Below are 15,894 nucleotides of genomic sequence, written 5' to 3' on the forward strand. Positions count from 1 at the left end.
GCGTATTTGCGTGTTGCTTTACATACTGGTGAGTTTGCGCACGTGCGCACACAATGCAGGTCAGCAGATTTTGATGGCTGGATCGGAATACAGAGAGGGCTTCGATTTGTTGTGGGAAGGACGCACAAAGGTTTAAATGGAGTGGAAGTTAATTACAGCAAGTATGTTATATATGGAAGATATTCGAACGTAATTATTATGATTCGTGATTTTTCAATCAATCGGTGAATTGTTTTAAAAGAATTATTTATTTTCTGGTCGAAGGTCTAACATGTAAAACAGCGAAACACTGTTAACCGGTTGACCAAACAAATAGTACAACGTAAGTGAATTTCGTCATGATCCTAGATAAAATTCAAACCTCGTTTCTACCATGTTAAATCGGACTATTGAATTTTGTACTACATCGAATAACAGCAACCGTGCTTAGCAAATTGCAAGCCGACGTTACCCATTCAGAAACAGTATCAACTTCCATATCAGATAACGTCTTGTATTTACTCATCCCTCTCGTTTTACAACGAACTATCAAAATTCAAATTATCAGCAACGTTTAACACAATAGAAGCTACGTAGAAAAGCACGGTGCATTGTACGATGCCTTTGAATTTTATTTTTTGTTGGACTATACACCGACACATTGTTAAAGAAGGATGTCAAGGTGCCTGTGAGACATATAGATGTTTTTTCATACAACGAAGTTGATGCGATAGGAGAAGGAAAGGTCAGTCAATGCGTGTCGATCGAACAATGTGCATCGTGTTTAGTCATACCATTTGATGCGGTTATTTTTCTTGCAATTAATATAAAGTCACTGTAATGTTAAATATTTGATAATTTGTAGTTTAGCATTATTACACATTGTGTATTTTCTGTTTACTAGCTCGCTTTCATCATTGCGAAAGAGAATTGTTCATTGATAAACAGTTAAATTCAACATTTTATACGTTATTAAATTACACTGTCGGAACTTGGAGAAAGTTTCATTGGCTGTTGGCTTTCAAAGTATGTGTCAAGTCTCCAACGCTAATAAGGGTTCCTTGAGCGTGCGGCGACCTAGATAAGGTCATAAATCACCTCCCAAAATATCAAGTCTACTTTACCCCCTACTCGAATACCAGCCATTGTCCACTGATCCTAAAGCTCACATAACGCCAAAATCGATCGCAAAGTCACATCCTAATGTCACCCTGGCCATTAGCCAATGTTAAACGTTAAATCTTCGAAATTACTGTAAAAGTCGTAGAAATGCAATGGCAGGAATGAGTTGAAATCTAACAAGCGTGTAAACCAGAGGTTATAAATCTAACTAAGGGTACGCCAACCGTACTGCGATTCGTGATTTAATAATCCAACCATCATCCGATAATCGGAATTACTCCCTTCTCATCCAAAACACAAATTCGATCGTGTAACATTAATTTGTGACAGAGATAGGATGTAGAAATTGCATTGCCTGTACCTATATCACTACGTTGCGTGAATATCAAGCTAAATGGCACCCAATAATATGCAATACTATTGAGAATATGTAAGTCAGAATTTATTTAAATTTCTCCATACTCAAAGATGATTTTAAATAGTTACATTCAAAAGTTAAAAATTTGCGAAAGATATAGCGCGTGCGTCTTGTATTTTTAGTTTTAAGGTAATTATTTGTTTGTTAGAACTGTGGTTCAGTTACTTCATCTAAAATAAAATCGTTTGCTTTTAAACAAATAGTCGATGATCTAATCTGTTGAAGTTGCGTAAGAGAGCATCGTGTCGAAAACTCAAATGTCAGTTTCAGCTGACAGATAAAATAAAACGTTTTTATTTTGAGAAAATACACCCACAGTTTTCCTCCATATCTGTATGGTACGCAAGTACAATTGTAAATTCGTGTAACTCGTGTAAAATATAAATACATATATACGTGCAAATCTTATATTATCAATACTACCAGTATTATTTCAATCTATTTTTAATTAACAAGTTATCAACGAAATACCTTTACTGATTTTAAATTAACACATGCAATGCGTCGCACAAAATCAAAGGGGTTCCTGATGGCGAAAATCGATTTTTCTGTAACATATGTTCATTCGTCCACGCGTTATCCGTAAGAAAAGAAGAAATCCCAATGGCGCGTATGTTCATTCGTCTCTCGTATTGGATGTGTTAATCAAGAGGACATTGAAATAAAATGAAACGAATGAGATGAAAATAAAATAAATGAAATGAATTATATCTTATACTTACTCTAATACTCTTAACACTTAAATTGTAAACGTGGGTATCCCGTGTCTTTGATCATTGTGAAATGTTCGAACTGCGACACGAGGAGATCACGGGCGATCTATTATTTTCGTGACTTTATGTCTTCTACGTGACACTAGCGTTGTCAAGAGAGTGTGGCCCACGTAAGAGATAGCGTTCGATCCGTAGTGACGAGAGTTGCAAATTAACTATCTAGTTATCTTAATTATAATTTTAAATAATTTCGTTGGTTGTTTAACAATGTCACATGATGATTCCGAAAAATATGATAATATCATAAATAAGATACCATGTTATTCTTGTGTATTATAACTATCAAATATTGACTTCTACAACATTGCAAAAATACCTCTTAGGGTGTGCTATACAAAAAATAGCACAGTATTTACAAGAAAATTGAAAATCTTAATGAAGAATCTATTTCATTGCATTACTGTAATAATATTTAAGAATGAATAAAGAATTCGTAACAATATTATTTTTTCATGTAATAATATTTTTTAACACAATTTTAATACTTTTAATTCTTTTTCTCTTATTCCGTTCTTAACATAATTCACTGCTGAAAACATTACTATATATAAAATGAAATAAAATAAATATATACTCACCCTGAGATCTTCATTTCGTACTATTTCTAGAAGATGTCTGAGAAGTTCATGCGAATCATGTTGCCCTCCATCCATACATTGCGTTGTTTTCTTTTTAAACGAGTTTAACAACTCTGATGGACGATAAGATTGACGTTCATCAGTATTTTGCATTTCTGTAAGTGTTTTGCATAAAATTGAGGTAAAACTGCCCCAACCTTCTAAAATACCCTCTATTGGTGGCTAAAAAATATTTTGTTAATAATATTTAAATAATTTATGTAATGGCAAGTTATTTATGGCATAATATTACTATAAGCATATAATATCACTAAATGTATAAATATTATAATGCACATCTTGTAATATAAAAAGGACTTAATCCAATTGACAATTATTACAAAATTATACATAGAACCATTTGAATAAGCTGCTTGCTCTTAACGATATAAAAAACATATCGAGAAAATCTTACTTAATTTTAAATGGAACATAATCTGCGATATTAGTACTTTATAGAAATATAACAAATGACGAAACACTTATTCATTAAAGAAAGGAATGTTTCAGTACTTGCAAAAACATTATGTGCTTTTCTTATAATTATACTTATAATCTTATGACTACAATTAAATCTGTTTTCAAATCTGTTTATCTGGAGCTCTTATATTTTTAATAATTATTCTATAATTTACATGCATACATTGTCTAATCTAAGATATAATTATGTCTTTAAAAATTTCTCAGATCATCTCAATTGTTGGTGTAATATTAAAGGGAATGAATTTACATAAAAAAATAAGTTGAAAATTTAGTGACATTTTTTCATAAGCTTCATTTTGGAATAAATAGATGTTGAAGATTCATCGAGAATACATACAAACATTTGACTGTACTGTGTATACTAATTTACATTAATTTTTGTTACGATCATATGTACATATTTATAAACACTACTAACGGTGGCCTGACACCTACAATTCCTAAAATTTTTACTTACAAAAGCGATGCGGAAAAATAGATTTTCGAGATTAGATTTTTTCTCAAAACGTGTGTATAATTGATAGTGCAATCATTGATAAATTTTTTTCATGACTTAAATTACTCCGATAAAAAAATGGTGACAAAAAATAATATACCAACTACTTCCAGGAAGACATTGTAAAGAGGAGGCTTTAATCAGATTTATGTTAACAAGCATGTTTGAAGGAAATAAACTTATAACGGAAGTTTGATAGTTCAAAAATTTAGAAAAATTTGGAGCTCTGCAAAAAAAATAGCTCAGGTGGTACCAACGAAAGTACGAAGTTTTTCTGAAACTGTCACACTGCACAAGTATGATAGAAATCTTCATGCGTGTAATAATATAATAAAATTCTACTTGTGTGTATATTTTCGTCTCCTAGATAGTTTTGTATAAACATATGTACTACTGTGTACTCATCTATTTATATGAATTTTGATAATCCGATAGACTTTCATTCTTTTAAAGAAGCAAGAACTATTCCGCTACGTACATGGAGTGTATAGTAAAATCGCAATTATACATTGTGCGTTATGCGAAAGATATTTCTGTTTTAAAAAGAGTATCATTATTGTAACTTACGTAACCACCACAGTAAGCACAACCGTGCGAAATATGTACATATATTTTATTCTACTATCATAAAAGTATAACCATAACTACACTTATAACGCTTGCAAATTAGCAGTCTTAATGAATTCATAGTCGAAATTTCAGTGTCTCTGTCATATAGCATATACTTATAATAGTATATAATACAAGTATATACATATAATAAACTATCTATTTGAGTGTCATCAAAAATTAAAACTACAAAAAATTAAGGAAGAAAAGCTTTTCTCAAAAATTCTTTACACAGTATAGAGCATAGAAAATGTCAAAACTATAATCCCCTTTTCCACTTGTGATTAGTCGCGCGCGACTCTCAGTCATACAAAATCCATTGTTGAATATGGTACAATTCCTATACGCGCTGCCACGCCTAAGGATGCGATGTCGCGGACGCGAAATTGTGCGAAGTCAAGATCAATTGTACGCGACTACAAAGTATATGAAATACATATATGTCATACCCACATCCAGAACAACTACATGTGACTGAATGTTATTTTACGTCTTTTCAAGGCGTTTTAATATATAATAGTATTACCTTATATTGCTATGCATTATTATATAATAATAACATATAATATCATATTATAATAATATATAATATTATAATTTATAATACCTTTAACATAAATAATTAATATTATAATGATGAGAGATTTTCTACCGTGATACTACACATATGTTTGGTTGTTAACATTCGACAGAAACTCCAAAGTTAATTATCTTATTTATATCCTTTAGTTTTTCCAAAAAAATTTTTTGTTTAGTACTAACAGTTTCTCGACATAACTAGGTTACTAGCTTTTTATGACGAATGATTTAATGAATTGATTAATATGTTAAAAAATGTATGGTTTCACTAAAAAAAATTAAGCTGACCTGTATTTGGCATCGCGCGCGACTAGCCGCAAGTGGAAAAAGGTTCTAGGTTCTAGCTACGCATTATACAGCCGACAAACCAACCAACCGAACAGTTAAAATCACATAACTATGCGACGGTGTCCATATATATATATATATACATATGCATGTGTGTAAGTCAGCAGCACGTCGCGAAATAGAAAAGGTTCACCAGCGCCGTGTCATGCGGAAATAAACATTTGAGAGGGTCGTACAGCGTGCCCACCCCACAGTGGGGTCCGCTTCATTTTCGTATCAGTCAGAGAACACTATTGCAATAATGAAACTTTTTTATTTTTTATTTTTTGTTAATGAATGATTGAAGTGAAACCAAACACGACATTGTTATCGTATTGTTTACGATAATGAGATACGTGCGAACCAATCGTATATAGGGTAGGGCATAACTTAACGTGATCAGCGTTTTTATAGGAGGATGTGTAAAGAACGCATAAAGGTCAACTTCGTTTTTCTAGATGAAATTACATATATTTTTTACATACATTCATTCTTTGAAGCATTCTACGTCAAATAGTGTCAAAGGACAATATTATTATTATTTTAAATGTTAAATTGCTGAATGAAGATTTAACCGAACTGAAAATACGCGACGTTTGGCCGTATCATAGAGTCATCGCTCTTCCTAACATTTCTTAAAAATGATTAAGAACAGCGCCCCACCGGTTGATTTTCGGAATCTCAATCCTAACCGACGCTACACACAGTAGAAGCAACTAGATCCCAAGCACGGTATCCAATACCAATTGAATCACGTCAAAAATTAACTCTTCAGATTTCTAGCTTATGATGCCTCATTAAGAGATTAAAAAATAGGCAGGAAAATTATATTACTTACTGTATTAATAAACAAATATGTATATACAGTAATATAATTTATATTATATAATAATATTAATATTAATAATAATTTATATTATATAATAATATAATATGAATTATATTACTGTATATACGTATTTGTTTATTCGTATCTGTTTCAAGAAGCAATGCTTAGCACATGTCACCGCGCAAATATCACCAGTCCGTGCTTCCTACTTCTGTGAAGTTCTTTCCGCAAAAATCAGTAAATTTGTAAACTCAATATCTCAAGAACTAATTAAAGTTAGTCGTATATATGGAGAGTTAGTGAATTCTTTTTAAGAAACACAATCAAATAATCTGAAAAATATGTTCCACGTAGAAAAACGAACTTGATCATCTTCGCTCGAAAAATAACTACGTAAAAAATATTCGCCTTCATTAAAAAATGTATCTGTCTTATGCCATATAATCTTCATATGAAAAACTTTTTGTAGCTGCAATACATTAGAAAATATGTAAAGAACTGTCCGGAGTTACCGTGGACACTCTGTATAAGTATGTGATAAAAATTAATATCTCGTACACCATAACATCCGAATGTAAATAATGTTCCCTTTGATCCTAATGATCGTCAGAAAATGGTTCGTTAAAAAATGGCCTCTTTTATTAGTACGAAAATTGTGTTTTTCTTTAATCTTACAAATTTCTTATATTTAAAAAAGACAACATGATCAATGACATTCAATTCTATAAAAAGACAGCCCTTTCCAACGTTTATGCTAGTGAAGAGAATTTTTAAAAGTGAAAACAACTTTTCCAAACATTCCTGAATAGAAATCGTAAATGGTAGTCTGAAACCGTCTGTACTGCCGGTCGCTTGTTTCTCACTCATAGAGCTGCTATATGCCGGATATTAATTTTGATTACTCGAAGGAAAACGAAAGAAACATAGCGTATTATAATTACGTAAGATCACAGGAGATTACGATCTACTCGAATTTTTACAATTTTTGTAACCATACATACTGAAGGACTTCATTTATACATATAAAACTGACAATAAGAAAAGTTTTACTATAATACCGAAAATCCAAATTCCAATTTATCTATATTTTGTAGAATTGTTTGAAGTTTATGAATATTCAATGAAATAACATTTTACAACAAAAATTAACAATTAATTCGACAAGATTTAGATACTTAGTAACTATATATAACTATATATACTATATTACATATATATAGAAACTATATATACGTAATTTAATTTAAAAAAGCTACACAAAATAATAAAAACTAATCAAAAGATTAAAAAATTATATATATATTATTCAATGGACAATATATTATTCAGCACAGCTGTTAAACTTTCAGGGTGCCGACTTTTTATGTTCATAGTTTCATTTTTAAAAAAAATTGGTTTATATATCCCCCACACATCCTTCTATAAAAGCTAATCGCGTCAAATTATGTCCCCCCTCTAAACCATCCAACTTTCATTTAAAACATATTTCATTAAAATCATTACTTGCGCAGTAATGGAAGTGCTGCCTGGCGATCGTATCAAATATTAACTAGAGTTAGGGCCCTCCAAAAGGCCACTTTCACCTTCGTATCGGTGAAACAACACTAATCCAGAGGCAACATTTTTATTTTATATTTTTTCTTAATAAAAATTTCATTAATACATTGAATTGAGATTTTTCTAATTAAAGTGAGATCAAACTTCATATTGTTATAAAATTTTATAGTAAATTACATTACCCAATTTTATAACAATATCGTGTTTGGTCTCATTTTAATCAGGAAAACCACACCAATATGTTAATGAAACTTTTATGAACAGAACATTAAAAATAAAGAATTTTCACTGTTGCATTAGTATTGGATTTGCCGCTACAAAGCTGAAACTGTGCGACCCTCTCAAGTCAATGGTAGTATCCATGTGATGCGATAAAGATGAAATTTCATACAATTCCAGTGATAAATATGACAGCTATTATCGCACGAATGCCATGTAGAAGGCTCCCATTTAACACTAGGTTTTACGAACATTTCGATTGGGTCAAAATGACGCGCATCCGTAGAGATAGGTATACCACATAGAAAACTTAAAAACTAGAAAACCTTGAAGAAAATGATTTTCGATATATATTTGTCTCGTTAAATGGATAAGAGTCAGTATAAATGATAGAAGAAAAATATAAACGTCTCGTGTAATTTACCTCACGAAATTCGAAATGCGTCGAAATGACGCGTCCCGTAAATCTAGTGTTAAAATGTGTCTGTTTCGTGTCGTATTGGTTGATCAGTCGATTTGTTAACTGTGCAATGTGCAACTAAAATCTAGCCTATAACTATAAAAAATTAAGTATCAAAAGATTATAAAACTTTTAATTTAGCTGCTTTTTATATCACGTGCAGTTTTGTAAATATTCAAAACTACACAAAAACTTGTATTTGTTTTGAAGAATGGTTTCATCTTTATTAAATGTTTGCTTGCTGGAACTAAGAATGGTTTCATTATTAGCGTAATTTCTATAAACTTTCAAATTTTTCTGAATTTTCGAGTCACCGGATTTCTCTTGCTAACGCGATGCAAGTAGATGAAATGAAACTTAGACCATTTACTCCGCAGCTATTTTTGTATAATTGATAACAGCTTAAAATTAAAGATCTCTTTTCAAAATTTATTGATCCTTTAATTTTGTTACTTAGTATACAGAGTATGTAGATTAATCAGGATTTAAATCGATCCCTGCGAATATTTCCGAAACTCATCATGATACTGAAAAATATTTCAAACAAGAAGTAAGTGGTTTTGAGGGGAACATAATGTGATGACATCAGGTTTTTGTAGCTGGACACATAGAGGACATATGAAGGTCATCTTCATAACTTTCAACTTTAATGAAACTCATTAATGAAACCATGTATTTTTTAATACATTAATTGTTTCACCTTAGCTATTTTCTGCAAAGAGTTATTAACTTATTTATGTCGAGAAACCATTAGTTTAGTAAATATTTTAACTTTCGTTCAGCGAAACCTCTACATTCGTCACATACTTTCGGCAAGAAAATGTTACGATATTCATCCAAAAATCCAGTATTCATTACTAAAGTCTAGATTAGATTAAAGTCTAGGTCTAGATTACTCTAGACCCGTACTGTTTGCCTTAAGCAAATACACATTTTTTAATATATTTTCTTGGCCTTAGCTATACATATATTGGTTTTATAATTTTTTTAATATCTTAATAATCTAAATAGTATACTTCAAATAGACACTTGTTTCTCATTCGGCTGTTGCTAGCATCTTCTCAAGAGTTCCAATATTCGTACAAAAGAAGACTGTTAAGAACGTATCGTTGCCAACGTTGGTGATCCAAAGAACAATACTTCAAGAAGGAGTAAGAATAAAAGAGAACAATGCGAAATGAACACGGACGAAAGACGAGAGGAGAGATAAACAAAACACTTGAATTTATTGTCACAAAATGCAGTTAGATTGAAATAACTAAAGTAACAAATGAATTTAAGCTAACACTGAATACCAAGTGCAGCAGCAAAAAGATCATACGAGATAAGTTTAACAATTAAGACTATTTATTAATTCGATTCGACACTGAGAACTAATTATTCTCTTTTTTGTTAATTTTTATAATACAAAAAGTTAATTCTACATTTATCCAATTTAATATTTGTTCGTCCTTCAGGAACAGATTAATGACAATATATCCTTGTGGAAAATTATATATTATTTTATTTACTTATTTTTTATTATTTAAAAACTAAAAAATAAATGTAGAGAACAGTAAACATTATGAAATAAACTGCATCTAGTTCTGGAAATTAAGCAAGTGAAAAATAAAGACGAAGAAGATGAGTCAAGAGTTAGGCAAAAAGAAATAAACTATTTTACGCAAACAAATAGCTATACGATTGAATAAAAAAAGACAACAAAATCTTACAGAAACAGAAAGGAATGAAATCAGTAACTATATATTCTATGAGGTTTCACTGTTTTCAGATTTGTTTTCTCCGTCCTTCGCACGACAAGTTTTAAAAGATCAGAATTAAAATATCTACTAAACTGAGGCTATGCACGCACTAACAACAATTTATCGCATTGGTTTATAAGTTTATATGGACATGTGCGTATTTGACTACGCGACTGTAAGACGATTTTTGTTATTAGAAGAAGAAGAAAAAATTAAACTTTTAATTGATACAAGAAAGAACGACAAATTAGTGCTAATAATACTTTTGTGTATAAAATACCAAGATAGAAATAATGCATTTAAAAAAAATATATATGGTTCCACTAAAAAAATAAGATTGTCCTCCATATGTTCTATACATTTCTATCTACAAAAAATCATTAATATCAAATAGTACTCTCCTCGAAACAGTTTAACTTTTGTTCGAAGTATTTTCCACTATCATGAATAGAGTGCGAATTTTTATGCAAATTCATATTTTTCAGAATATAATTCAAAAAATAGAGAATTGGGTGGAGAAATTTCAATAGAAGATTGTTTTACGTACCAAACATAACAAACACTATACTTTGGGTATTTTATACATTTCTTCATATTATACGCGTTGTATGCAATTTTAAACTTTCAAATTTCCTACAAATGCATGGAAATCCGCAGTCTAATCATGAATAGTTTCGGAGATATTCATAAGGATCGATTTAAATGGGACATCCTATATAATGTTAATATAAATACAATAATTATATGGAATAATATAAATAACTATATAGGATAATATAGAATAAACATAGAATTGCAAATGATTATTGCTCAGGAAACTAATTTTTTATGCTGGTAGCAACTAATTATAAATTAAAGAAAGATGCATTTACTGCAAAGGTATTAGATACTATTAATTTAAATACATAAAGTGTATGCAAATATTATTTCTACAAATATTATTCGATATAGCTCAGATTTATTTCAACACATTAAAAGAATGGAATTTAACTTATTTTGTACATGACTTGTTTAGAGTAATTCTATTTTTCAAAAAAATTAAAAAAGAAATATTGTATATGATACAATCACGTTTATATGTTAACTTTGATTAAAAAATTCATTAAAAAACATTTAATTCAATTTCCATTTTTATGTCTCGTTACGTGTTATTTAGTGTATATTGATGGTATACATTTAAAAACAACTTACTAGATCAACTTCTTCTGAGTTATTGGCAAACTTATGTTTGCCTCCTGGTAAAATGAATTTTTGTCCAGGAAGACGCAAATCATCAAGAACTTTGACTAAGAAAGGTGTTTGTGCTAAACATTGCAGAACTGCATTAAAAAAGCAGGTGTTTCCCAAATTCATTAAACCCTAAAATAATATAGAATTGGATATTTTAATCACATACACATATTATGAGTTGCATCTACTTTTATCAAGTACATATCTAAATATTATTCTTACATAATTTTTTTATGTTTGTCAACAAATTACATTGCAAATGACTGTTTTAATTTATTGAAATTCATTAAAATAATAACCGAAATTACCAAAATACATACCCCTACTTTAGGCAAATTGTATAAACCTTTTTCTTTATCTACTTTACTTATATCTACAGTTTCATTTTGATATTGTGTTATTGATGTCTTAGTTTGTAATGAATTTTTTACTGTACTAGATCTTTTTATAAACTCCACTGTTTCTTGAAGCTTTTTTCTAAAAATTAAAAATTATTACTTAGCCTGTAGGTTTAAATCTAAAAAGTTGAAAAAGGTATATTACAGCGCAATTTTGAAATTATAACAAATGTTTTTATTACTTAATTACCTATACCATAGACGTTGCAAACAAAATTTCTTTAAATTTATTTCATAATCTAATTTCATTATTAAGTTTATTATGGTTATATGGTCAGGAAATATTTAAAAACTACTTGTAATATAATTTCTTTTCTTTCAAAGCATTTCTCTAAACTTTATGATTCTAATTGAATACTAGAAACTATTAGAATACATATTTAATTTCTTAATTAGTATATATATGTTATATAAAGGTTATATATATATATTAATACATATAGGTCAAAAAAATATTATTGTAAATGTTGTTTAGTAATTTGGTAGAACATTAGGTGGTATAGATAATTTTTCTGTAAATATAGTAATGGGGATATATCAAAGTCAAGGTAATTTTTTTAAATGAAACTCTGTATTTGTTTACTGCAATATAGTAACGTTTGTTGAATACAACTGCCTGATATCTATCTATGCAGTGAAATGTCAAAAATTAAATCCAAAGACGTCAGATCAACTCAACTCCATAGCTGACGTAACTGCATTGAGTAACCCTCATCAGGTTATATATACTATAAATAAAAATGGAACTTCTTATTTCTTCTCATCCGCTTTAAATTTATACCTTTAGTTTATAACTAGGAGTCAGTTCAAAAGTCCTTCAGTGAGTCAGAAAGTCGAATGGAAAGTTTAAACATTCCTTTAACCATTTATAACGTCGGTTTCTTAGCCGCCTTTAACATAAGAGCTCTTTCGACTTTTGGCTTACTAAGAGCAACTGACTGCTAGAAGCTAAAAATATAAATCTAATATGTATAAGAAGAAATAAGAAGTTCGATCTCTGTTAATGATTTTTATTTAGTTTACTTTTTTGTCTGCCTGGGTAAAATTTTGTAAGTGAAACTTCACTCACTCTTCAAAAAGATAGAAAACTGAAATTTTTAAGACTAAAAAGTAAAAATAAAATATATAAGTTAAAAAGAATTAAAAAAGATCGCTTCTTAAAAAAATGTACTAGAAAAAAGAAAATGATTTTCTTAATCAATTATCAGTAGTCAGGGCTCATATTAACTAATAGTTCTACAGTTTTCAGAATTTTAATAGTTCCAGAGTTTCCATATTTGATTATCTCAGATTCACGAATTGAGTCAAATATTCTATCATTTTTATCTCGTAATCGTTAGAGAATCATTTTCCTTGCCTTCGTTAGAAATTTCTCTGTATATTATTATTACATTCAATTATTTAATGATATTTGATTAATAAAAAATTATTTTCTTCCGTTTAGTACATTCTGAAATAAAAACCACATGTTTTTAACATTTTTATTTTATATGTTTTATTTATAGTGCTGAGGTATAAATCTAACAATGAGATACATAAGGGAAAATAAAGAGCGCGATCTTTACCTATAGCGCATAATCTAATCAGCGATGTTCGATGTCGTTATTCGATGCAATCGCGCCAGCTAACGATTTGCGTTGATCTAACGCCTTCGGATCTAATTTATGATATTCCACTATGTTATGAATAAAAAAATACAGAGTTCCATTAAAAAAAATTAACTTGACTCTGATACTTGTATGTTTTTGTCTTATATTATATTGACTTTCTGATGATTTCGATCCCTCGTGAGATATTCCAGTATAGTTATTCCAGTTAAACGAAGTAATATATATAGTATATTCAATTTTTTGGATTTTTTGTGCGTTTTGTTTTATGTACATATATAAAGTTGTACATTTATTTTCATACATACCTACAGCCAATATTAATCTTTGTTTCACATTGAAAACACCAAACACTCCAATAAAGACTCTCAACTACCATAACATGACAATCACTATGTGGCTTCTTATAATGTTCCAAAGCATGACCACATTCTTCTCTTCCACAACCTTGATATCCACATTGTAAACAAATCAGTACAGCTGAATTTGTTACACATTCCTGAAGTTTTATATATATTCACTTTAGAAATAATATTAAAAAGAAAAAAGGTTTTAAGTTTTTGAATTTATACCTTTTCATTGAGTTTTGATGAATCATTTTTGCACTTTTTACATATTGAACATTCCATACTAATTCCTACTTTATTGACACATTTCTTAATTTTATTAAAATTTACTGCCTTTGGTATATGTGGACATTTATTATCTATGAACATTAATGTATATATTAATTAATATTTTTGTAGAACTATTAACTAAATATACTACACATAAGAATTTAACTTATTATGTCATTATTATATATGATTATTAAGTTTATTAATAGGTTCCTGCATAGCTCCTGTCTGTTACTGCTTATTTTTTACAAATTCAATTTTTGAAAACATCTTATATATTTATTTCAAATTATGTATTTTCCATTATTATCTATGATAGTTCCTCATCTATGTATGTAGATGTTGGATTATAGGGACTATACTATTAGATGTTTCAAATGCTTATAGACTCTTTCTAAATATCTAATTATCTCTATAAAACTTATAAAATAAATAAAATTTAGCCTATAAAAGAGATTAATGAAAATATTTCATTTTAAGCACAATTTGTATTACCATATAAGTGGGTCGAATAAATATTTTTGTGGTTTATAAATTTTGAAGTTATATTATTTAAAAATGATAGTTAGGCCTTATCAGATGTCAATACTTTGTACATACCACTAGATCAGAGTTTTATTTGATAAATTTTGTGCTCAAGTCACCTATTATGTCGGCTTCCACTTAGCGATATGACTAATATAATAAAGTTTCCAGATCACATCAAATATGACATACAACCAATAAGAGTTATAAACACTTGTTCAGATGATTTGCACTGGTGTATGCTTACTTATGAATGACATAAAAAACTTTTAATTAATACTTGAGTCAAAAATGTATTTTTAATATGAAAGAGTAGAATCGGGATCAAAAAGCTTTCCGTACATACTTATGAGCACATAAGACAATATATAAGAACAATGTAACAATGCTACTACACTAAACAATATTAAGTCAATATCATTTTCCTAAACAAAGGAAATAGATCTGAAATTAACTAAGTATAAAATTAATTCTAAAAATGTAAACTTCGATCCCTCTACATGAACTACTAATGGAATACAGAACAGAAATGAAGATACTTCAAGATGTTGCTAATACGTTAATATAAATATATATCAATATAGATATATATTAAGATAAAACTAAACCTTTCAAAGAATGAAAACATAGTGAACAGCACACATCAATTGAAACCTCTCTATAGACAAACAATTTTAAAACTGATTACAAAATTGAATCAAAAACTAAAATTAATTAATATGATTGAAACTAAATATAGTAACAAAGTTGTATCTCAAATTATTTGTAGTATCATTTGAAAAGCAGATTATAATAAATGAATATAGAAGTGAAGAAACTCTTCTATTAATAAATTAAATAAAACGAAATGAATAGATTTTACAAAAGTTCATATGGACAAATTATTAAATATAAGTAAATAATCAAATAGAAAAAAAATCTTTATTTAATCATAAACCACAACGCTGGTAATATGAGTGAGGTTGAAATAGTATAATCATCAACTTATTAAATGCAATATCTTTTTTACATTTTGAAACATTATCTGCATGGCAGAGCACAAAAATTAAATCTTGATAGATCGTCTATCTTCCACCAAGATAGCAACTTTATATAAATTATGAAGAAAGTTAAAAAGGAATTGTCCTGTAATATATTTAATCAAATTTATATCCTTTAATCATCTGATTTGAGCCCAATTGGACATTTGTGGGATGAATTAGGCAAATACATCAGAAATCGTAATACAGCAGCAAAGAACAATCAAAACAAATGTTAATAAAAAAATATAATAATCGTAAACCTGTAACGATAGCAAAATCAGTTAC

At 29.0% G+C, this 15,894-nt stretch overlaps 1 protein-coding gene across 2 annotated transcripts; it reads right to left on the minus strand.

Annotated features, from left to right (window-relative positions):
* Positions 1 to 2,744: 2,744 nt before the first annotated feature.
* On the minus strand, positions 2,745 to 14,174 carry LOC117207224 (ubiquitin carboxyl-terminal hydrolase 16-like). Of its 2 annotated transcripts, none has more exons than XM_033447203.1 (5): positions 14,018 to 14,174; positions 13,754 to 13,944; positions 11,761 to 11,917; positions 11,402 to 11,569; positions 2,745 to 3,092 (listed from the first exon to the last, which is right to left on the minus strand). In XM_033447203.1, exons 1-5 carry the CDS (start codon positions 14,159 to 14,161, stop codon positions 2,760 to 2,762), a joined length of 993 nt encoding a protein of 330 aa, XP_033303094.1. In that variant the 5' UTR covers positions 14,162 to 14,174; the 3' UTR covers positions 2,745 to 2,759. The 2 variants fall into 2 exon arrangements, with proteins under 2 accessions (XP_033303094.1, XP_033303095.1); XM_033447204.1 differs by having other exon boundaries at positions 2,871 to 3,025.
* Between the last annotated feature and the right edge of the window lie 1,720 nt (positions 14,175 to 15,894).

The sequence above is a fragment of the Bombus bifarius genome, unplaced genomic scaffold (genome assembly GCF_011952205.1).
Source record: "Bombus bifarius isolate JDL3187 unplaced genomic scaffold, Bbif_JDL3187 scf7180000008025_frag, whole genome shotgun sequence".
NCBI classification, from domain to species: Eukaryota; Metazoa; Arthropoda; class Insecta; order Hymenoptera; family Apidae; genus Bombus; species Bombus bifarius.

What these genes read in the sequence shown, in the direction of transcription:
- LOC117207224 (XM_033447203.1), bottom strand. Translation starts at nt 14,161, where the DNA reads ATGTTCATAGATAATAAATGTCCACATATACCAAAGGCAGTAAATTTT. An exon ending in CATCAAAACTCAATGAAAAG is followed by an intron (nt 13,945 to 14,017) that starts GTATAAATTCAA and finishes ATAAAACTTCAG; the next exon opens with GAATGTGTAACAAATTCAGC. An exon ending in ACAATTTGCCTAAAGTAGGG is followed by an intron (nt 11,570 to 11,760) that starts GTATGTATTTTG and finishes ATATTATTTTAG; the next exon opens with GGTTTAATGAATTTGGGAAA.